Genomic DNA, 25,710 nt, shown 5'->3' with positions numbered 1-25,710 from the left:
AAACTGCTGATTGTGAATTAAAATATTTGTATAAATTATGTAAAGATGAAAAGGTTCTAAATTTCCTTGGTAAAAATGGGTTTGAATGGAAATTTATTGTAGAAGGTGATCCTTGGTGGGGCGGATTCTGGGAACGTTTGGTAAGATCTGTAGAAACTTGTTTAAAACGTATCTTAGGTAAAGCTTCTTTATATTATGAAGAACTGTATACTGTTTTAGTTGAAGTTGAAGCTGTTATTAATTCTAGACCTATAATGTATGTATACAATGAACCAAATGAACCTGATCCTCTTTCACCATCTCATTTTATAATTGGATCTAGATTGATTGTTTTACCTTCACATGAATCTAAACTAGAATCTACAAGATCTCAGTTGATTAAAAGATGGAAGCATAGGCAATTAATATTAGAGCATTTTTGGAAAAGGTTTTATAAAGAATCACTCATGTTTTCAAAAACTCCAAAGAATTCTCCCGTGTTTAAAATGAATGATGATGTATTTGTACGAGAAGATAATGTGAAACGCTGTAACTGGAAGATAGGTAGGATTAAGAAATTATTTCACGGAAGAGATGATAGAATTAGATCTTGTGAGATTCAGTTGGATAAGGGTGTTGTTAGTAGACCAATTGAAAGACTTTATAATCTTGAAGTTCAGTAAAATTGATGCATCCTTTACGGATGCATGGGGCGGGGGGAGTGTTAAGTTTAGGATTGTGTATCCATAGATCGCCAATAGATGGCGGTAGTGTTTGTAAAAAGAAACTGTGATGTCAATTATATATATGTATCAGTTCGTCTTTGGTGTTCGTGAATAAATGTTGTGTGGAAGAACGCTCCTCTGTTTATTACTTTAACTGCGATCCAGTCTGATTTATTAGAGATTTACACATATTTTGTTTAGTTACTTCACCATTTTTTTTCCATGCAAAATGTTGCTTTTAACGAAGCAGTGGATGGAAGGCTATATTTGTGTTCCTTTTGAAAAAAATTATTCGTATCTAGGTACTAAAAAACATTGTGAAAGCCATGGTTTATCGATATCTAAAGCCATGATAGGTAATGTCGTCAATAACAAAAAAAAAAAGAGTCAAAATTTAGCTTCAAATGGAAAAATTGTTCCAAATACGTATCCAAGGAAAAAACAAAATGTTTTGAATGTTGCAAAGATAAGGTCTTAGATGTTAAAAGAAAAATCTTTCAAGTCAAAGGGCAATTACAAAATAGTTAAAATGCTCAATGTCAACTGTAAAAAAATGGTTAATGCTGATTTGAATCTTAAAAAGGCGAAAAAACATAATGTGCATCATCTTTCTCTATGACACTGCCGAGTGCAGAATGTGCTGAAGAATTCTTCATGAAAAACATTTATCCGGACAAAAATGTTGTCACAATAGACAAATCTTGGGTCTGCAATAAAAAGAGATTCATTTATTATCATCAAAGAGAAGAAGAAAATCTTAACACATGGTTCAACAAATCTAAAGAAAGTATGATTGTTGCTGGTTTTTCATATAACAAACAAGCAAACAAACAAATATATATATATATATATATATATATATATAATAGAATTAGTTCTGTAGAATAATAGAATTAGCTCTTAGAATTTAAATGATATTGTAAATTAGCTTGCAGCAATAATTAATTTTTTATTTTTGCAATTAAAATTTCTTAATTAAATTAAAATTTATATTAGCTTTATACAAATAGAAAATATTTCTTATATAATTCAAATTTCATTCCTTGCAGCAATGGTGCAAGAGAATTATTAAAATTTAATTTAACTTTACTATAGTCTTGTGAAACAATATATATATATATATATAAAGAGAAAGAAAAAAAAAAGAAATATAATAAAGGGAGTGGAGAAAAATGTTAAGATCAACTCGACATATTATCAGAAACATATTTTATGCCCAGTTTTGAAATATGAAATACATTCCCTTTAAACACAGTGTGATTGATCTGTAGAACTGATCAAGACAAAGCAAGAAGCAACACGTCAAAATCTACTGTTAATTTCCTGGAAAAATGGAACAAGAAATGGGTATCAAGGCCATACCCTTCACTCATATCCCTACTAAATCTTCTGATCTATTACCGATCAGGAGGTGCATTTTTGGACTTTTAAAAGGTGAGTTATCCAAATGTCGATCCACAACCTCCCTCTCCTCCTGTTTGAGAATAATGGGATAAAATACTTCTTCTGATACTATAAAAGGCTTTATTTTTATTGTCTTGGAAATTACAGTGTATAAAGATAGTGAAGAATAAGGGTTATCAAATGGAACATTTAAAACATAAAAATTTTAGGCAAAATATTTTTGTAATTACAATGAAAATTATCTAGAAAATGTGCAAAAAGCCTTTGTATAGGGAGTTTAATACTTATATGTAATATGAACAAAGCAGTCATACAAACACATCTAGAAAATCAATTCCTCCTATCTTATATGTGTGTGCATAGATGGATTAAGTACACAATACTATGTATGAAGTCTTGTGTTCTTTTAATTGATGATTTTTATATTATGTATCAGTTACAGAATTAAAAATGGCATGACTTCGCTTGTACTATTAAAAAGAGAGATTAATAAGCAATTAAATTATTTTATGTTTCAAATAAATATTGCAGACTAGAGATTTTATTTTGTTATTTTTGCAGTCATTTTTAAAATTGTTACTTATACAGTAAAAAGTCGTTAATCCGGACTCATCGGGACTTTGGCGATTCCGGATTATAGATCGTCAGTTTAAATCTCGTAAGATGGCATGCAGAAATTCTAAAATTAAAAATATGAAACCATAATTTATGAAATAAAGAACAGTTATGATCTAAAGGGTATCAAAATTTACAAAAAAAAAAAAAAAAAAAAAAAAGAAAAAAGAAAAAAGAAAAAAAGAAAAAAAGAAAAAGAAAAGAAAAGAAAAAGCTTAATATTTATTTGTTTACTTTATTAAGCATTTCTTTCAATGTAAGTTGTTTAAGTTGCTTCATTTTATGTGATAATACTTTCTCTTTAATTCTATAAAAAGACATAGTTTCTTGTTCAGTTACAAAGTTCTGCTGTTCAAGTCCCGTTAATTGCTGTGCCGAGAATACCGACTAACTTGTCAATCGAAATTTTTTCGTTTTCACTAACCTCTCTGTCACATTCTTCATGTCTTTATCCATTTTTTGCAGCAATTCCATTTTTTGTTTGTTGGACATCGAAACATACTTTCGTTTTGTAGATCCTTTGGAAGTTCCAGCATCGGAAATTCTATTTGACATAATCGAAAGTTCAAGTTTACTTTTATAAAATTGCTCTTACAGTCTGCAAAAAATAATAAGCGGGATCCAATTCGAAGATTAATCAACAACGCAATCATTAACATTAACTGAAATAGATAATTAGATAATTTGAGCTTACACCGTCCGTTGTACATTAAACGCGCAGGCAAAAACGTATTCTGCACTTGCGCACACGCATATGCGCAGTAGTCAAGGTCTTACGCGCACGTGTAAAACGCCTGTAGGCATGTGCCGACGCGGCGCATGCGCAGAAAGTTTTTAGCTTTAAGGTCCGGATTATAGATCATTCCGGATTATGGGTGTCCGAATTAACGACTTTTAACTGTAGTTTTTTTGGTGGGGTGCTTGGGTTAAGAAAGTCTTATTTTTACAAATATGTATGTATATATATATATATATATTCACAAAGAAAGTGAGTCATTGTTCAAAATTATAATAAATAATTCTTGTTGTTACTTACTTCAAGATGGTAAAAAATATTTTCATTTCATATCTTGCATTAGCAGAAAATATTTTTCTATTTTTACCTGATGATTTTGATGTATTTTCCTTAGTTTTGAAGTAATCAGCCCATTCCTTACACTGCTGCATACCCTGTATAAAAATTATATTTTCTTAGAGTCTCAAAACCTCCTTATTTAAATTGTATTTATTTATTTTAAATCTGGAACAGTAATGTGTAATAAATATTCATTAATTAAATCATTAATAATTTAATTCATTAATTAAATCATTTCACATTGCTAAAATAGCTTAAAATATGATCCTTTTTTAATCATGGCATTTGATATTTTTTTTTCAGATTTGTGATGTAATTTTGCTTATATTTTTACAATTTGTGCTATATATTTTGCATTTTAATATTCATCTTAAATTTTTATTTTGTTTTATTTGTTGCATACATTTGCTTAAATTTTTAGGCTACATTGTCAGAGAAAGAAAGTCAAGAGATCTTAAAAAGATGGGTTGATTATTTGTGTTCTACTGTGATGGATCAAAAGGTAAACTACATTTCTCTGCATTTGTTTCAGGTTGTGCTTACATTACTGCTATTTAGTATAAATAAAACAAAATGTATGTTCTAATTTAGGATGTGTTTTTAAGTGCTAATGCTCAACATACTGAAATTAATGATTGTCCAAATTGAATAAATTAAATTTTTTATGCATATAAAATACCAATATGCTTTTATATTAAGTGATCTTTTTAAAATTTTATAACTTGAATTTATGAAAAATTTGCTGAAAAACTTGCAAATATATGATAATATCTGTGAGAGGCTGAAAAAGAGAGACATAAAAAACCCATTTACAACAGCAGATTCAACTGGCGGTGAAAATCGGTTCTTCCAACATATCCCATTCACATTGCAAACAAGCATTAACTGCTTCTCAAAATTGCAAGTGCAATTTGCTAGAATGTTCCTACCTCTCTGGAGTAGGGCAAATCGGGAGATTTCCCATAGTGCACTGCGTGATTGCATGGTTTACTTAATTTTAGTAAACAACATGGCTGACGTGCAACTGATTGCTCGCTGGACTGTCAGTGAAACAATCGCATTGATAGATATTATACACTAATCTTAGCCATTGATGCCTGGGAATGTGATAGCATCTTCCCAAAAATTAGATGGAACTGTACAAGATATGGAAATTTATAAACAAGTACAGAGAAGATTATCTGATGCTGGGTATTCCAGAAATACTGTTCAAATTAAAACTAAAGTTAAGGCACTCAGATGCATGTATTGGCTTCAACACAACAAAGGGCTTGGTACCTTTTGAATGATTTTTTTTTTTAAATTTAAGAACTTTCATCTACTCTTTATGAATATTATTAAATCGTTTTGTAAGACAAAATGATTTTAAGGTGAAAAAAATTTTTTTTTTGCCAGTAATTTTTTTGAAGAAAAATTTAATAGTTAAGATGTCTTTCTTCTACAATTTTCACTACTACCCCTCTATATTTTTTATTATATTTATTAGAGTGTTCTTAATAACTTCAAGAATCGATTTTGAAATCAATGAATTAGTTTCTGAGAAAAAAAATAACACATTTTTATGTAAAATCGTTGAAACAAATATGATTTCAGTCACATTTTCATTTCAAATAAATTTTCTTTTCAGTATTTTGAAAAACCCATCCTTGTTTCTATAAAGTAAATAATTTTAAACAAGCAGTAAAAATATTAAATAATTTAGTCCATACCTGCATATGTTTTAGGACTTTAAGTGAAAGGATTTATCAAAAAAATGCAACCTGAGAAAACAGAGTTTAAAGAATACAAACAGTCTAAATGATGATTAAATCATTTCAAATTGCTTAAAAATTTTATTACTTACTTTCAATATATATATATAGTGCTATTTATTCAATTGATTAATATAATCATAAATTATAAGCCTTTATTTAAAACCTGATCTGGACAAAAAAATTGCAAAAATATCATAAAACGCAAGTAAACATTTTTTTTTTTACCTGTGCTTGTTTTGTAAAACACGTTCAAAATAATTTTAATACATGAATTATAATGTTGTGTGCATACGTGTTCGTAATAGGTTGATAATAACTCATAAATGTTTGCCATTGCACACAGGTCTGATAATAGCTTAATTACATTTATTTTATCAACAGAAACACTTCAAAATTCTGGATTTTCCACAGAAATACTTGTACAGGTGTTTAGAGTATCAAACTTCAAATTACTAAGAACTTTAAACACAACATAACACAAAGTATATCTTAAGAGATGTTAAGGAATATTATTTGATATCGCCAAGAGATGGCATTAGGAGTCCATCTATTGGCTTACTTAACCCTTCCCCTTCTGAACACATGACTTGGAAAAATATTCTTCTTGTTGAAGGTAGAATTTCGATGCACTATGCAATAGAATTCGATTTAGATGGAACTATTCAGTTCTTGCTTTTTGAGCCTTAATATTTGTTTCAGGCATTTTAGCCTACATTGTATATATGTAAATATTAAATTTAATTAAAATTTATATAAAAACCTCCAAGCCATGCATCTCATTTTGGATTATGAGTGATTTGCATTTGATATAGAATTTTCGTTTCAAATGGTGCATCTGCTACGGGAAAGAATCTGATTAATTTGAAATTTTGTGTTTTTCGCCTTTTGGATTGGCTTTTTTGTAAGCGAAGACTGCTCATGGTAAGTCTCCTTTAATAATTTATTAAAATGGAACAGAAGATACTAAAGAAGAATCGAGCACATATACGTGCTTCTGTAACTCAAATTATTAAAAATGTAGATGAGTATTTAAAAGAAGAAAAACAAAAAGAGTTAGAAAATTATTTGGAATTGTTAAATAGTAAAGAAACGGAACTACAAGATTTAAATGAAAAAATACATAATTTAATTGAAGATGAATCAAAATTAGATTCAGATATTAACACTTCTATGGAATATAATGATAAAATAATAATATCAAAGTCTAAAATCAGCTGCTATTTAAGGAAATACAATATTCAAAATGTCAACTTCGTATTTAAATAATTCATCTACAGAAGTTGAAACCGAAAGACATTGAAAGTAATGTGAAATTGCCCAAAATGTTAATTCACAAATTTTCCGGAGACTATAACGATTGGATGAATTTTTGGAATTCATTCAAGGTCATGAATGACAATGTTACACTTTCAAAGATTGAAAAAATTAATTATTTGAGAACTTATTTATGTGGAAACCCAGCATCAGCCGTAGAAGGTCTCTCAATCTCAGAGGCTAATTATGACTCTGCTATAGACATTCTTAAAAACAGAATCAGTCAAAGTGACCTTATTATCAATACACACATTTCTAATTTCTTAAATTTAAATCCCGTTCAAAATTCAAGTGAAGTGGCAAAACTGCGAAAACTTTATGATACAATAAACATTAAAGTCAGAAGCCTTTTAGCATTCGGTGTGAAACCAGAAACATATTCCAACATGTTTATTCCAATTTTGATGAAAATTGTCCGGAACGATATATCTTTAGAATTTCACCGTAAAAATGCTGGAAATCATTCAACCTATGATTTAAACAAATTTCTAGACTTTCTCCGATTAGAAATAGAATCGCGAGAAAGAATTAATTCCTTATCCTTTCCACGCAAGTCAGAACTGGAAATGAAAGTATTAACAGATATCCACCGACGGCATAACATAAACAAACAGTCACCACACATGAATTTATGGCAGCCGCGTCATCAAATCGAAACTGCATTTTTTGTTTTCAAAACCATGACTCAGAGTCCTGTTTATGCTTTGCAGTTAATGAGAAGAGAGATATTTTGAAGAACCAAGTGCGTTGTTTTCTTTGTCTCGCCCCTAAGCACAAAATCTCACAATGCCGGCAACTTCAAACTAAAGTTTGTAAAATTTGCAAAGGTAAACATTCAGAAGCTATATGTTTTAAATCCAGTTCGATAGTTAAAAATACACCAAGCGATAAAAAGGATAGTATATCAATTTCGAGAAATGATACACAAACTAAGGAACAGAAAGAAGAAATTGTTTCGGCCGTTTCGCATAGTGTAAATAACACAATTCTTTTACAAACTTGCACGATAAAAGTTAAAACAGCTAAGGAAAAGGTGTTTGACAGACTTCTCTTGGATAATGGAAGTATGAAAAGTTTTTGTGCTCGCGAGTTAGCGGGCAGATTAAACCTCAAAATCATAAGAAAAGAAAAATTGACTGTCTACTCTTTTGGGAATACTTCACCCATCCAAAAAATTTATGACGTAGCTTAATTAACTTTAGAACATAGAAGTTCTCCCGATTCTAAGATAAAAGTTGAATTATTAGTAACTGATCATATATCAGCTACAGATATTCCTCCTCCTAAATCAGAAGAAATTAAGCAAAACAGACAATTAGAAAATTTGATGCTCGCAGATTTCCCTGATTGTAAAAAACCCATTGCCATTCTAATTGGTGCAGAATATTATTATAACATAGTAATAGGAGACATTAAATACTTAAGCAAAAATCTTGTTGCAGTGGAAACTATTTTCGGCTGGTGCCTACATGGACGAAAAGGTGATGATGATGTCTCTTTAGCTTTCAATGTAGTTGTAGGGGAAGATTTGATTTCCAAACAAATAACAAAATTTTGGAACTTGGAAAACTCAGGACTTATTGATAAAACTTCGATGAGGGAAAACTTCGATGCAACTGAAAATGAAGTTGTCGAATATTTTGAATCAAATATAACATCTGAAAATTCTCGCTATAAAGTTAGATTGCCTTAAAAATATGACACATCAAATCTAAAGAATAATAGAGAAATCAGGGAAGAAAGATTTTATCGACTTATACAATGATTTTAAAAAAATCCTAATCTATTTTCCGAATACAGGAACGTATTAAGAGATCAGTTACAGAAATTTCAAATGAAGAGGATGTCGTGTTTTACTTACCACATAGGGAAGTTATACGCGAGGATCAAGCTACAAGTAAATTACATATTGTTTATGATGCATCATCGCATGCCCCAGGATCCATTTCTTTAAATGACTGTCTACATGTTGGGCCAAATTTATACCCTGAAATATTCGAATTATTGTTAAGATTTTGGTATAATCCAATAGCTTTCACCGCAGATATAAAACAGGCCTTTTTACAGATTCTCATACATGAAAAGGATCGGGATGCAACCAGGTTTCTGTTTTCCGAATTCTCTAATGATGAAACCATTTACTCTGACATATATAGGTTCACTAGAGTTTTATTCGGAATAAATAGTAGTCCATTTCTATTAGCCGCTACCATTAAACATCATCTGAAAAAATATAATAAACTTTATCACTACAGTGGTTCACTTTTTGAATGAGAACGTATATGTTGATGATGTGATAGGAAGCCAACCAACGATCAATGAAGCATTAACTATGAGTCTAGAAACGGTCCAAATATTTAAGGAAGCAAGCATGCAGCTTCACAAATGGCATAGTAACTCGAGACAATTACATGAATTGTGGGTAAAACAGGGTATCCTTTCACATAAAAGTCCTGAAGATTTTAATAGAGAAAATTTTCCATTTAAGGTCTTAGGTATGGCATGGGATAATTCAAAGGATTTACTGTATTTTGATGTTTGAAACCTATTGTCTTTCACATCTAAACCAATAGAAACAAAACGATTTTTTCTACAAGTGTTGGGTCGGATATTCGATCCAATTGGAATTTTAGGATCTTTCACTGTTAGAATAAAATGCTTAATACAGAAGATTTGGTTTTCACATAAAGATTGGGATGAACCATTGCCTGAAGATTTGTCCTATGAATGGAGAAAGTGGTGTGAAGAGCTACCTCAAAAGGCTGAATTCTCCATCTCTCGTTATTTTTTCATGCCCTCGAACTTAAATGTCAAAAATCTCGAATTACATTGGTTTTCAGATGCAAGATTTTCAAAGCCTATGGTTCAGTTGCATATTTATGTTTCATGACAAAAAATAAAGAAATCAAAATGGCCTTTGTCTCTTCTAAAAATAGGGTAGCCCCACTAAAATCCCTTACTTTACCGAGGTTAGAATTAATGGGGGCGTTGTTATCAGCTAAGTTAGTCAGCAATATTCTGAAAGCACTGAAATTGAAAATTCCATGCTATTTTTGGACAGACTCAACAATTACTTATTTTTGGATCCAAAAACCACCTGAAGCCTCCAAACCCTTTGTCAAGAATCGTGTTGAAGAAATACGAAAATTGAGTTCACCTCAAGATTGGCATTATTACCCAGGTGTCAACAACCCTGCAGATCTCGTATCTCGGAGAACGAAGATTTCCAAGTTAATAAACGAGAGCATTTGGATGCAAGGTTCCTAGTGGCTTCAACTCCTTTGGCCAAGATTAGATATTAAAGAAACAATAGATGAAAACAAACTGGAATACCAAAAGGGATCCGGTGATATACATCAACTTGAATGTACAATCGAAAAAAGTACAGATGATCTTTTGGACATATCAAAATATAGCAAATTAGAGAAGGTGTTAATTAGAGTCACTGCTTGAGCAACACGTTTCATTAGAAAATTAAGAAAAACTAGTGATATTCAAGGATTTCTCACAGCTTAAGAGTTACAAGAAGCTGAAAATTTTTTTGATAAGATCAGAGCAAAAGAAGTTTTTTGCAGAAGAATATAAATCCCTCAAAGAAGGTAATTTGGTTAGAAAAAATTCTCCTTTGTACAATTTTCTTCCTTATATTGATGAAAAAGAAGTCATGAGGTTGAGAGGAAGATTTGAATTTTCTGACTTCTCACTAGATAACAAGCATCCAATAATTCTACCTAAAACTTCTCGACTAACGATTCTAATTGTACGCAAAGAACATGAGAAGATAATGCATGGAGGAATTGCTGCAACTTTAGCTAAAGTCAGATCATGTTTCTGGATTCCTAAAGGACGACAGTTAGTCAAAAAAGCATTAAAAGGTTGTATGATTCGCTAAAAATATTTAGCTAAACCAGCAGACCAGATGACAGCACCCTTACCAAAGGAAAGAATCCAAGAATCACGTCCGTTTGCAGTCTGTGGAATCAATTTCACCAGACCAGTTTACGTAAAGAATTCTAAAGACACTTGAAAATCCTATATTGTTTTATTTGTTTGTGCAGTAACTCGAGCTGTACGCTTAGAACTTGTATCAGATATGTCAACAGAATCCTTTTTACTTGCATTTCGTAGATTTTTGAATAGAAGAGGAAACTGCGTAATCATCTATTCTGACATCGCCAAGACCTTTGAGAGGACAAAGAAAGAACTTGAGAATTTTTCAAAAGTTTTAAAAGATGACTAATTCAAGAATTTCATTGCTAAAGAAAGAATCCATTGGAAATTTATAATCGAGCGAGCCCCATGGTGGGGAGGGTTTTATGTCAGATCTGTTAAAGAATATTTAAGAAAAATCATAGGAAAAGCATTGTTGACCTTTGAAGAAATGTCTACACTACTCGTCGAAGTTGAGTTCTTAATTCACGACCTTTAAGTGACGTTTACAATGACAATGATGAGCCACAACCCCTGACTCCAATGCACTTCCTAAACATTGGACAAACTGATATGAAGTATCCTTTGACTTTTGCTAGAATCATCGGTAGCGATACGACAAGAGACACGCTGTTAAAAAGAAAGCATTATCAAGAATTGCTGTTAAAACAATTGTGGTGCAAATAGAAGCAACAATATTTGTTAGATCTTAGAACTGCCCATTTCTTGAAGAATCCAAAACTTCAATCGGAACTAAAAGTAGGAGATGTTGTTTTAGTTGAAGGAGATAATAAAAACAAACTGTTATGGAAACTTCGTAGAATCATAAAAACTATTCTTGGACATGATCATAAGGTCCGATCATTCCAATTAAAAACCGATAATGGGACTTTAAAATGTACTGTTCAACATCTATATCCTCTTGAACTTTAGATATTTTGAATAATGATTTAGTTATGCATTTTTCTTTTTTTTCCTATTAATGATTAAATTGTATATCGTTAGTTAAGTTTGTTTAGTTAAGTTGAAAATATTTAAAAAATTTAGTTCATTTATTAGTTATAACATTTAATATTTGATACATGCTGTGTATAACCTTTTTTGGAATTGAAGTGTTTGACTAATAAGTATTTTTTGTATTTTTATAGAATAGTTAACTTGATTGTATGTATAACTGAGTTAGATGAACTCTTCTCAGAGTTCAAGTGGGGAGTGTGTTAAGGAATATTATTTGATATCGCCAAGAGATGGCATTAGGAGTCCATCTGTTGGCTTACTTAAACCTTCCCCTTCTGAACACATGACTTGGAAAAATATTCTTCTTGTTGAAGGTAGAATTTCGATGCACTATGCAATAGAATTCGATTTAGATGGAACTATTCAGTTCTTGCTTTTTGAGCCTTAATATTCGATTCAGGCATTTTAGCCTACATTGTATATATAAATATTAAATTTAATTAAAATTTATGTAAAACCCTCCAGGCCATGCATCTCATTTTGGATTATGAGTGATTTGCATTTGATATAGAATTTTTGTTTCAGAGAAAGCTAACTCGGAAATATCTCTGATCTTGTGCTGAACTCGCAACAGTAACAACTTATATAGTATAAATAATGTCATAAAAATAGTGTAGTGTAATGAGATTATTACTTTAAAACTGATGTTTCGAAGTAATGCCCCAGAAGAACCAATATTTCCCATTCTGCTTCATAGCATATCTTTTAAAAAAGTAAAAAATTATCCAATTAATTTCCTTTGTCATTGTTTTTTAAATGCAAAAAGTTTGTTTTATAACCTTGGAAAATTTCAGAAGTTAGTAACCGATATATTTTCAGATATGAAATTTTAAAATTATTGGGTGTTTAAAAATATGAGCGATTTTTCAAAAATTCTTCCAAAATAAAAAAAAAAAAATTACATTAAAAATTTAATTTTTTGCCCTCCACTGTGTCATATGTTGCAAACAATAATATTCTGAGATTCTCAGTTTTTTTGTTAACAAAAAGTCATTTCAACTTTAAATTTGAAAAAAAAATCTAATCCTTTAAAATTCAAAATCGTGATATCACATTCACACACAAACAGTGTATGTACAAAGTTTGAATTCGATACCTTATCAGGAAGCAATTTAAAAATCTATGACCATTTTTTAACCTTAGTGACAAGACCAAGAGTGAACTAAATAAAAGCTCATAAAATAATAATTATTACAAAGCATAAATTTTTCAGGAGCCATTATGAAAGCTCCGGTACCAGTTCTGAAAGTACCGATTACAAAATTAACAACGGTAAACAACATTAAAAATGTGTAAACAGTATTAGAAATCATTCAATTGGGTCACATGATTATTCACAGAGGCTTATGTGTAAATGGAAGGAAGACGACGGTCTTCTGAACAGGTCTTAAAGATGAAACTCATTCGTGTCTCCTTTTGCTAATGGCAGCTGTGTGAAGAAGCGTTGCATGTGAGTGAAGCTTAAGAATAATTTTGATAAAGATTGGAGAAAACGTTGATGTTAACTGTGATTTACTTTGTAAATTGAAATGCATTTCTTTCACTGTAATTTATATGGCTAACTATATACTAGTAGTTAAACGAATTATTGTAGCTCTATTACCCCCAGTTGTAGTTAGAGAAATGCAATGAATGTGTCAAGATTGACTTTCAGGGTATTTCATTCATTGACGCACTGGGGGCTAGAGATATACTCATAATATAATTCAATAAATATTACAAATATGTATATGTAATAAATTTTGTAGGTACTTGATGATTCTTTACAGAATATATAGAATGCTAGAATTGCATAGATTCGTCAGGTCTATAATGGAAAACAAAAACCTTGTAGATGTGGCATAGTTAAAATACAGTTTATTTCTGGACACTTAATTCTAGCAGCGCATATTCTCGGTCATGTGCCATTTTGGGTGCTTATAGCACCCCAAATTTATACAACTAGTCACATCTTTACACAATGGATGAAGTAGAGAAATGAGCAGTACATGTTGCACAGAAAGAGGAACGCAAGAAAGCGAGTGTGCATTTCAGCAAAGATATATTTTTAGAGTCAGTATCTTTATTTAAATTTTGAATGGTGATTGGACAAGAGCTGACTGCACTGCAGGATTAATAAGATGGCATAATGTTGATTAGTTTTTAGATTATGCACTTTAGATTTATATATTAGTAGTTTTTAAGACAGGAAGGGGACATAGCCAAATTAAAATAAGGAATTAAGAGGACTATTGCTAAATTAAAGTAAGTAGTTTTCTTTCATATTTTATATCTGTCACAACTATGAATATACCATCTTGCTGTACTTTATTCTTTTAAAAGGGGAGGAATTTCAAAAGGAGATGAAATTACAGAAATTCATCATTTGTGTCTGAAAGAAAATTTGTCTTTAATGTTTGTGTATAGAATAAATTTTTTAGTGTTGTATTTGAGAATTACATAATTTGTGATTCTATGACAGTCTGAATATTCTTTTAGGCAATGATTTTGTAATATGAATTTTATTTTTTAGAATAAGGGATTTTTAGTGTTGCTTTCAATGCATGAATTTTGGAAAGTTGTGAAACTATTGCATTCTTCACACATGATTGAAAGAGCTGCTCTCTTCTTGCAATCTTGCTTGGAATTTGGAATACTTACCAAAAATACAGAAAATTATATCCTTTACAGTTTCATTTTGCTTAAAAGTTTTGTATTTGTTTATTTTAAGTAGTACAAGTGTTATTATTGTATCAAATAAAAATCAGACCTATTTGTCATAAATTATATCACAAATTCTAGATCTAAAGATGGCAAATTTGTTATTTCATGTGACATTATACAGGATGTTGGAAAGCTGGCTAAGTACTTCCCCCCCCCCAAAAAAAAACTGGCTTGTACTTACTAATCAAAAATAAAATAAAGAATTTTATGAAAAGAGTGTATATTGTAGATATAAAGGCTGTGTAAATATACAATTCAATTTTTTATATGGTTTCTAGAATGAAATTTAAAATTAGTAAAACACGTATGACTTTTTATTAAGTTAAATACAAAAAATGCTATACATGCAAAATTCATGGAACCATAAAAGAGTATATGATGATAATGATAATATATGGTAATATAATTCAGTATGAATTTTCTGCTTAAGATCACTTTTCAATGCTTATTGCCCATGGAGATTATATGATCTTAAACTAAATTTACAAAACGACTGGAAAATAAAAGTTGTCCATTTTGGCAATTGATGGACCTTGTTGGATAAACTTCATCTTAAATTTATAGCTAGTCCCATGAAATTAATCACACCTTGCTGTATAATTTTTCAGGTGAAAGCGCAGAGTAACTTTTTATATTAAAGCATAATGAATCCTTATTAACTAGAATTCAGTAAAATATTCATAGAGGAGGAGGATCATATACAGTCAAAAGTCTTTAATCCGGGCTCGTCAGGACTTCGGCGATTCCGGATTATCAGTTTTTCTGGATTATAGATCATCAATTTAAATCTCGTAAGATGGCATGCAGAAATTATAAAATTAAAAATATTAAACCGTAATTTATGAAATAAAGAGCAATTATGATCTAAAGGGTATCAAAATTTTGAAAAAAAAAAAAAAAAAAAAAAAAAGCTTAATATTTATTTGTTTACTTTATTAGACATTTCTTTCAACGGGTGCATGCGTAAAGCATACATTATGCATAGTCGAAATTAGAAAATTGCAACCAGAAAACTATTTGATGTGTATTCGTGATATTTATAATGACGAGGAGTTTGATTTAAATTATATCAAAGATGGAGTACATCGAGATGAAATACTACATTTAGTAAGGAATTATAAGCCGAATAAAATAAAAACATCTTCCCTGAAGATAAGGATAGTGCTGGCAGATCAACTTCCAGTTCATTGCACGCCGCGAAGTCCCTCCGCAGAGCAGCTAGAAATTGATAAACAGATTTCGGAATGGTTAAAGAAACAAAGGATATGCCTTTGTCCATTTTTTGCAGCAATTCCACTTTTTGTTTGATGGACATCGAAACATGCTTTTGCTTTGTAGATCCTTTGGCAGCTCCAGAATCGGAAATTCTTTTTGACATAATCGAAAGTTCAAGCTTACTTTTATAAAATTGCTCTAACAGTCTGCAAAAAATAATAAGCCGGATCCAATTAGAAGATTAAGGAACAACGCAATCTGTAACATAACTGAAATATATAATTCGACAATTTTAGCTTAGCTTATACTGTCCGTTATACATTAAACGCGTATGTATAAACGTATTATGCGCATGCGTGAATGCATTATGTGTTTATGCATGCGCAGAAAGTTTGTAGCTTTGAGGTCTAGATTATAGATCATTCCGGATTATGTACGTCTGGATTAAAGACTTATGACTATATAAACTTAAGTTTCATAATCATCGTAATATATTCATATGTTGATCTGATATCCTTGATTATGAGTCTGCATCACGATTTCAGGGACATAAAGGCTTTATGTAAAATTTCCAGGGATACTGATTTCTATTTCTCTTCTACTAATTTACAGAAACCATCATACATGGTGGGTTTGCACTTAGCTTTTTTTCAAGAGACCAATTCAGTAGTCCTTGTTTGAAACTTCAGGGACTTGGCAGGAATATGTTGCAAAGATATGGATGCAATATTTGTATCAGTCGTCATTTTTTCAAGGAACACAGTGGTACTTTTTAAAGTATGATTTATTGTTCCGTCTTGATGAAGTTTCACTCTCTGAAAGTCACCGAGATAAAGAAATGGAATTTCTTCTGTAAATATTGGATGCAAAACTTCCTGTTGATAGTACGTTAAGTTGATTTTAACATTTTTTTTCCATTCTTATTTTGAATTTCTTACTGTAAGAACCCTGCAAAAGTCATAAACCCTTTACTGAAACATTCTTTGAATTGGCAAAACCAAATTTGTGCATTTTTTACTCTTCCTTTTTGATAATAAATACACCTTTTTTTGTAGCCAATAATTTAGATAAACCTATGCTTAAGGGTCACAGTATATTGTTTCCTACTGAATAGGTGTCATACATAGTTTTTACAAATTGCTTCTAGCTTTTTTAGCTTGTAAATCGTGGTTCAATATTTTATTTATTGTTGCTACAGATATATTTAAAGACTTTGTAATTGATTTCTGCATTGCCAAATTTTATCTTGTTGCCAATGATTTAACTTTACAAACATTAAAAAGAATATGTACTTTTTTTTTGTTATTTGTTTGGAGTTTTCTTTCCACGTAGAAGTAATAATTGAAAGTTCTTCCCCTTTCAAATTAATAATCTTTCTTATTTTGCACTCAGAAATACTATTACCATGCCTTTCACAACATTTTTCAATTATGGAAAAAGAAGATTTCTCTTCGGAAATCAAGAAAACATATCTTTCCGTCCACAGCTTGTTTACATGTAACATTTTAAAAGAAGAATAAATTTAAAAGTAGCAGATGATATTTCTCATTTCACATTATAAGCTGTGTCCAGAAATTTTTATAAAAAGTGTTAGTTTTTAAAAATTTTTTTGTCAAAGTTATTCTAAAAATGTGTAAACACCCTCTGTAGTAATTTTTCTGTAGCCTATTTCTAATATACATGCTAATGTATCAAAATTGAAACCTTCATTTAAATTTCTTAAATTTTTTTTCTTTTCACAACAATTGTATTCTATATAGAAAAATTTAATCTCTCTGCTCATCTCTTCCATAAAATATGTTAAAAGCAACAAAAGGAATAACTTCCATGCTTTCAAAAGCCAATTTTTAGGTGCATCTATTTCATCCACAGAGGGTGTTTATGCATTTTTAGAGTGATTTAAAAAAAAGGCAAATGTTTTTGAATAAAAGTTTCTGGTAACAACTTATTCTTTGAAACAGAAATATTGTCTGCTACTTTGAAATGTATTCTTAAATCAAAATGTAAACAAGCTGTGGATTGAAGGATATGTCTTTGTACATTCTGGGGGGTGGAATCGTATTCCATAATTAAAAAACATTGGGAAATAAAATAGTATTAAAATTTATAAGTGCAAAATAAGTATCATTATTATTCAGAGAGGGAAAAATCGTTAGTCATTGCTTCTACATGGAAAGAAGACTTCAAATGAATACCTGAAAAAGGTATGTACTATTTCTAAAATTAAATCGTTGGTAACAAGAGAAAATCTGCTGATGCAGAAATCAATGGTAAAGTTTTAAATACATCTGTAGCAACAAGGAATAAAATATTAAGCCAAAATTTACAACTTAAAAAAGTTTAAAAACATTATGTTCACGAGCTTTTGCCATGAAAAAATTTGTAGAACCCCGTATGAAAATTATTTAGTAGGACATAAATGGAAATTCAGTGCGACCCTTGATGAAGCATAGGTTTATCTAAATGACTGCAACAAAAAGGTCTATTTATTATCGAAAATGAAGAGAAAAAATGTACAAATGTGGTTTTGTCAGTGTAAAGAAAGTTTCAATAAGGAGTTTGTGATTTTCTTACAATGGGAAATAAGAAGAGTGGGGGGAAAAGTGTTAAAATATACTAAATGCACTATTAAGAGAGAGTTTTACTTCTGATATTTACAGAATAAATTTTATTTCTTTTCTTTCTCAGTTATTTTCAAAAAGTGAAATTTCAACACAAACCAAGAAGTCATACTTCAAAAAGTATCACTATATTTCTTGAAAAAGTGATGGCTGATACAAACATTGCAGGGTAAAAGTTATTGGTGGGTGGACTTTGTTTGATGCCAGAATTTGAGCTACTAAAAAAGTTGTATAAATCAGAATTCATTGCTTTTGTCTATGAAGTATTTTTTCTGTGCTAAAGCTTTTTTGCTCAGATATGTTAATAGAATGAATTGCAGATGTCTCATGCTTACACCTTTCCTTGTGCTTTTTGATTTGCTCTGCTCTGACCATATTTAATATTTTTTAAACAACTGGTTTTTATAATTAATTATCTTCGATCTTTATGATAACATTTATCAAGTGTTACATATAATTTTTTTTAAAAATGTTTTTCACATCATACTTTCATGAGTAATTACAGTTATTAAAATTGAATTAGTATGACGTCTAAAAACATGTTAATATTTTTCAAAATACTTGAGAATAGTTATGATTTATTAATTATTATTCTAAATATGAAAATTTACTTTTTTCTATAATATATATATATTTATCTTGATTTTTTAAATGCTAAAATTGTTATTAAATATGATAAAATTATTTAAGTTTTTTACAAGTACTTCAGTGAAGCATACAGTTTATTTTAATTATTATTTTTAATATCTTACAAAGAAATTTTTCTTGGCTCTTATAATTGTAGCATCAACATAAAATTTCAAATCTGAATGATCTGGAGAATTCTAAACTAAAATAGTTAATTATTTCATTTGAGGAGTTTGTCATTATAAAAGATGTGGCAGAAATATCTCCCCGATTTCAGATATAAATAATTAAGCAATTATAGATGTTATTCAAAATTTTATTTCGCAGTTTGAAAAAACAAAACTTACCATTTTGTTTTTACATTCATCTTCACTTCATTTTGAAAATTTATATGGTCCAAATGTGACTTTCATTGTCTATGCATTTTTGAAGTCTCGCCTAGAAGTTCATCACAACCCTTCTAGTTGCAATTTCTTGGAGGATAACAGCTTTCAGTTCCTTGGTTGTTCGTAGGTTATTCCTATAGATTTTTGACTACAGATGCCCCAGAGATAGTCAGAAGATGATAGATCTGGGCAATGTGCTGGCCATGAAATGTCACATCATAATGAGATCAGAGGCTCTGGAAACATCTTTTTTTTCATAAAGATCATTGGTATTCTGACTGTGAGGTCTGTAGTGTCATCTTGTTGGAACCACACAGCCAGATTCATATGCTCATACAATTTTGGTAGAAGGAAGTTATATAACATATCCACAAAATGGGCAAAGTTACTATAACTGCTTTGCCATTCTAAAGAAAGTATGGGCTTATACCTCCAAAATTTGCAACGGCACATCAAACAGTAAGCCATTCACTGTAAAGAGGTCTTTAATGGATTTGTTTTGGATTGTTTGGAGCCCAGTAGCAAAAATTATGTTTGTTCCCATGTAATGACAAATGAAAATGAGCTTCATCACTTGAAAGAAGAATAATCTCATATGGAACAGTCTGCAGAATAGCCTCAGAAGCTGCATTTTGGTTAGCCCAGTAATGGTCATTAAGTTCCTGCATGACCATTATTTTTTATGGATGGAATTTCAGATCTAGGTGTAAAATTCTTCTTACACTCCGATTAGAAATTTCCATAGCAGTAAACATTGTAGAGATTGGAGAATGGCTTGTCTCACTGCACTGACTTGTTGTGGTGTCCATATGCTATGCTATGAAGTCTGCCAGGAGGTTTATGTTTTAAAGCCAAACTTGTTCTTTGGAAATTTTTGTAAGAAAATAGTTTTCTTATCAGGAAGTTTGGCATTTCAACCCAACCCAAAATGTCTCGAAATAATCACTGTGAAGTGATTAGCGACTCTGATGACAGAGTCGCTTATTTTTAAAATACACATCTATCATAAAAGCAGGTTCCTCACTGCTCCACATCACGATGGCTACTGAAATAGTAAAACATCTACAACTCAAAGCTGTAACCCAGTTCAAGGCACGCAACTAGTGCCAGAACAGTGGTAGTGGAAAATCGGGGAGTTATTTCCGCCACATCTTGTATTATTAAGTATTCTTGGTAAAATATTTTTTTAGGACTTGCAAATTGATTTATAAATTTATATATCTATATTTTCAATAAAGAGGGTTAAAATTTTGAAATGTTTATTAAATTCAAAAAGGAAAATAATTGTGTAAAATGTATTTTTATCCTTTTGTTAACTATGAGCTTACTGTATTATTTGCCTTAATAATTTTCACCGAAAGAAATTGATGCTATTTTTATGGATTATTCAAGATACTTGCTGGCAATTAAGAATCGAACTTCGGCTATACACTACTGTAAACTAGTATCAGACATAGGTGATGATCTCAGAAAGCAATTTCAGTTTATCTCTGAAGATGTTTAAGTTTTGAAATTGTATAATGATGATAATTTATATTATGTTTAGAGTAGCTATGGTCAAACTTTGATTGTAGATAACTTTGAGTTTCACTCATTGAATGTTACCATATATGTTAATATAAAATTGCTTATTGAAAAGAAATGGAATCAGTCATAATGTGATACACTTTCAGAAAATTCCATTTTATGTCTTTTATTTAGTATTATTATGCAAAGATTAATCTTTATATTATAATAATATATGTATTTTTAATGTTTAATAATTTGATAATAATCTGCATGTACAATATAATCTACATAATTTAATTATGTACATGCTAACATTAAATAACTAAATGGAAATTCATATAGGATTTCCATTTAGTTGTTTAATAAATGTGTGGATAAGAAGACAAATCAATAACTGTGATTATTTTACTCTTTTACGTGTTAAAAGTTGGTTCAAATTAAATAACTGAACCTTTTTTTTAGATTGCTAATTCCAACATAAATTTTAATTATTGAATTGAAACACAGATTACTAGTTCTCTGAATATAGAGCCTGCAAAGTTCTCATTATTGTTTTTAAGACAATTTGAGACTTTTTTGCCCCCTTTATAAAAATTTCAAAATAAACAACCTGCAGCTTTTGTTAAAAAATACTTATATTGCACACTTTTTTCTTTTTTGTCTTTATTATTAAATTTGTTACTTCATACTAATTGGTTATCCCTCGACAGATTTTTATTCTTCAGACAGTGATAATCTTAATTTAGAAATACAAATTTGGTTACTTATTCGCAGTGTACAGATTAGCTATGAATTTTCAGTTAGATGATTAAATTTTTATGCTTAACATTTTTATAGTTTATAAAATTTTTCTATGAGTTTAATTTTTTTTAATTAAATGAAAAGTATATAGATTTTTGGTGGAATAACTATTTTTTCTTCAGAAATGAATAATTTTAAATGTTTATTTATTTATTGAGTTTATTAAATTCTTACATGTCAAATAGTGATGAAGCTATTATAAGTATCAGAAACTTATGCCAAGTATAACATATTATGAACAAAAAATATTATTTAAAAAATTATTCTTATTGTATCCATCAAAGCATATGAAATGAAAATGAATAGGTTTTCTGCATGTCTTGATTTCTAATGAATATGACCATTCAAACATTGGTCATATTAGATATATCCAATATCATGTTAGATACATCCGAATATAAAATAAATGTTAAACTAAAAAAGTATTTTTTTTGTAGCTTTAATCCTACATTTATAATTTATTTTCAAAAGTATACACAAATTGCATAAGCTATCATATGCATCCACAAATATATATAATTTGAAATTATTTTTAAATTTCACATAATATATTCATTCAATTAGTTTTGGAAAAGAGTAATTATTTTTTTGTTTTTATATAACTTGTTTTATCTGTTAAACTCAGTAGTGTAATAAATTTTGCTTAATACAGTTTGACAAAATTATTTCTTTACATCAGGGTTTGCATTCCTTATTTGTAAGTAAATCATATGCGGCATATTCCATATGAATAGACCTTATTAATGAGCTAAAATTTTTTGTCTACAGGTGTTTAGAACCAGATTTAATTAAAATGTTCCATTTTACATTTAAAAAAGATACTTGTAACATGAGATTGCAGTTTGACAAACTATCTTAAATGAATATTTTTTAAAAGAAAATCTCCCAGTTCCTTATAAAAGCAGAAAACTAGTTGAATAATTAATTCAATATCCGTTTCTTGTTTATGTCTTATTTCCTGTTAATATTAATTTATTAAATCAGGTTTGATAAGCTGTACAATAGCTCTGTAAAAAGAAACTTTTCCCCTTAGATATTAAAAACTAAAAGAATTTATCTTTTTTCTGTAAGTATGTTTAAAAAAAATTTTTTTTTTATTTTCATTTTTCTTAGTATGAAATACAGTTTTCTTTCTGAATTTCAATGCAGAGTTATTCATATCTTTCATTTTAATTAAAAATTTTATATGTTCTTATAACATAGATTTTTACATAGTAATCATACCTTTATAGATTTTATTTTTTAAGTGATAAATCAAAGTATGACAAAATTTTTTTTGTTAAAAAATACAGTAAAATCTCCATTCCTAAATCTAAAATTTTTCCATCCGTCAAATTAAATTTTTTAGGTATTTAATGACTACAAATGGTGCAAAATTTACCCCAAATTCCAAATTTTGTATATGTGTGCAGGATTTATGTCCGTTATGTACAATGCCTTATTGGGAGTATGATACATTTCATAAGGTAACTTGCCTGTAAATATGGCTGAAATCATTATTTCTGTATTTAATTGACATGTACTCTTTGTACCAATCATCAGTACATTCCTTATGTTGTTTTAATAACAAATATCTATTTTTCTAACATATGTTTCTAGTCAGCAATAAAAAATTACAAATGTATGTTATTTGTTTTATTCAGTAATAATACAATTATAATTATGATTTTTGAAAGTTAGAAATCACACAGTAGATTAATTACTTCCATGTTCAAAAAGCTGGCAGGAAATGCTTGTAGTGTTATTTGATATGTGAAAATACATTATTTAGTCATTTTCGAAGTAATACCCATTGAAACACTCACACCTACACTTTTGACATTCCAGAAAGAGTTAGGAGAATGCCTTTTCTGGTATTTGTCATAGATTGGCCATCTCATCATTTTTGGCAATTTCACTTATCAGAACATATCAACCCTACAGAACTAACTATACTGATAAGTGATATGGCACTATACTGATAAGAATAAGTAATATGGCAGATAAGGTGGTTGTAGTGTGACAAGGATCTGTATTTGCTCAAAGAAACCAAACCTTATTTGCTGAAATGCACCATTGCATCAAATAATTAAAAGATACAATTCTGAATAACACAACCTATCGTTATATGTTGAAGAACAAGGGTTGCTACTGCAATAAGAGCCAGTGTAAGTTGTGTAAATTTGCAAGAATATAGTTTTAAGATTAAACAGGACAACTTTCTTCATTTGCAGGAGTAAAAATGATGAAAGGGAAGCAATAACAACAGATAAATAATTTGACAAAGTTCCATCTAGAGAAGAGTAAATGAAGTACTTGGCATCATCTATTGACAAAAATTGAAGTAACTGAAATACTTTCTTTTATTAAAAACTGGAAGATGGATTAGAATTGAGATTATTAACTAGAACTTTATTTATTTTTATTTATTTCTGATTCACCGCAGGTATACAACTACTTTGAGTTTTGACCTGTTTAATCTGTGCAGCCTATGAAGGCCATTCACGGTTTTTAGTACATTAAGGTGCTACTGCACCTCGCCAGGGGACGTGACATTAGAACAAGGTGCAATCATTCCGTGGCGAAGTCAAGCTGACTATACGAAAATTGGGAAATTAGTACTTGGAAAACAAAATCATCCAGCATTCAAGTCCATGCATGATGCATTCGGTCAGGATAGTAGTGTAAGGTTACTGAGATAGGGTGCGCAGTCCAGCAGGTAATCAGGAGTAGAACCACAGCAGTGGGCGTGGTGAGATCACACAATACACAGCCCTTAACACATTTTAATTAGTTCAGAGTCTCTAGCCTGCTTCCAGGCAAATAGCCAATTTTGACAGTAACACAGTACTTGGTTAAATAAAGTTAGATAGAGCACAAAACACAACTTCATATGTACACTATTTACATATTTACATCACCACTGCGTATTATGGTGAATTGACCGAGGTCTCTTCACCACGCTGTCCACCGCAGGGTCATAATTATCGAGTTCTCTTAGTGTGTGCACTGGAGAATTATCTATTTTTTCGAAGAAGTTGTGCGCCTCCATGAGGATTTGTTCAGGAATGGGCTTTATTTTCAAGTCTGCATGAATGATGCTATTTCGTACAAACCAGGGCACGTTAGTGATGGCTCTCAAAATTTTGTTTTGAAGGACTTTTAGTTTTCTCCTATCCCTCTTATTGGCAATTGCCCACGCTGGGGCGGTGTAGAGCATAACTGGCCTAATCATAGTGAGATAGATCATGCGTTTAGTTTTTAAGCTCAATTTCGATTTCCTACCTATAACAGTATAAAGCGACATGAAAACTCCGTTTGCTTTATTTACTTGGTTGGTTACGTGCTCTTTGAAGGTGAGCCTATCATCTAGGGTAACTCCCAAGTACTTTGCGGAATTAACTAGAACTGAAAGCTTTCTATGAATATATAACACTTCTAGGACATCTAATTCATCAAGAGACCTTTCTTTGAATAATTTTGGCTGCAGAGAAATGGAAAATGTGATTGTTTTGACCAGCATTATATGGAAATGGAGAATTTATATGTTTCTTTTTTCCTAACATATATTCCACGCTCCTTAGTGCTAAATTTCAAGGCTTCCTTATTTTGATCAATGTACATTAAGACATGTTGGCTAAAAATACTGTATATACCACAGGAATCCACAGTTGGAAAGGGGCCTTTAAATATAGATATGCCAATTTTATTGATGGGAACAAATTTTCATCTAAACACAATGAAAAATATTCTACACTATTAAAATATATGATATATTCTTAAAAAGTGTCAATACTGTGGATACTGACAATATATTTGCTTTTTTTATGCCAATTTTATTGATGGGAACAAATTGTCATCTCAACACAAAAATATTCTACACTATTAAAATATTTGGTATATTCCTAAAAAGTGTTAATACTGTGGATACTGACAATATATTTGCTTTCTTTTTATAGCATAAATTTCTGGAACTTTTCGGATCATATAAAGAATATCCCTTGGGTATTTCTGGGAATATTCTAGTATACGATTGAAATATTGTGGAATTTTTCG

The 25,710-nt window shown here is 30.1% G+C and overlaps 1 protein-coding gene across 1 annotated transcript in view; it reads left to right on the top strand.

Annotated features, from left to right (window-relative positions):
- The window catches only part of LOC118199333 (WD repeat-containing protein 11-like), a 153,600-nt gene extending 130,301 nt beyond the window's left edge, over positions 1-23,299 (top strand). The window contains exons 24-26 of the mRNA XM_035371166.2: positions 4,220-4,300; positions 14,326-14,470; positions 20,721-23,299. Of these exons, the coding sequence (XP_035227057.1) occupies positions 4,220-4,300; positions 14,326-14,470; positions 20,721-20,869 (375 nt within the window). The 3' untranslated portion in view covers positions 20,870-23,299. The remainder of the gene's footprint in view (positions 1-4,219; positions 4,301-14,325; positions 14,471-20,720) is intronic.
- The last annotated feature ends 2,411 nt before the right edge of the window (positions 23,300-25,710 follow it).

Source organism: Stegodyphus dumicola, chromosome 2 (assembly GCF_044657685.1).
Source record: "Stegodyphus dumicola isolate Sdum_Otavi_A_Nest chromosome 2, ASM4465768v1".
Taxonomy (NCBI): domain Eukaryota; kingdom Metazoa; phylum Arthropoda; class Arachnida; order Araneae; family Eresidae; genus Stegodyphus; species Stegodyphus dumicola.
This window is presented reverse-complemented; position numbering and strand designations above follow the sequence as displayed.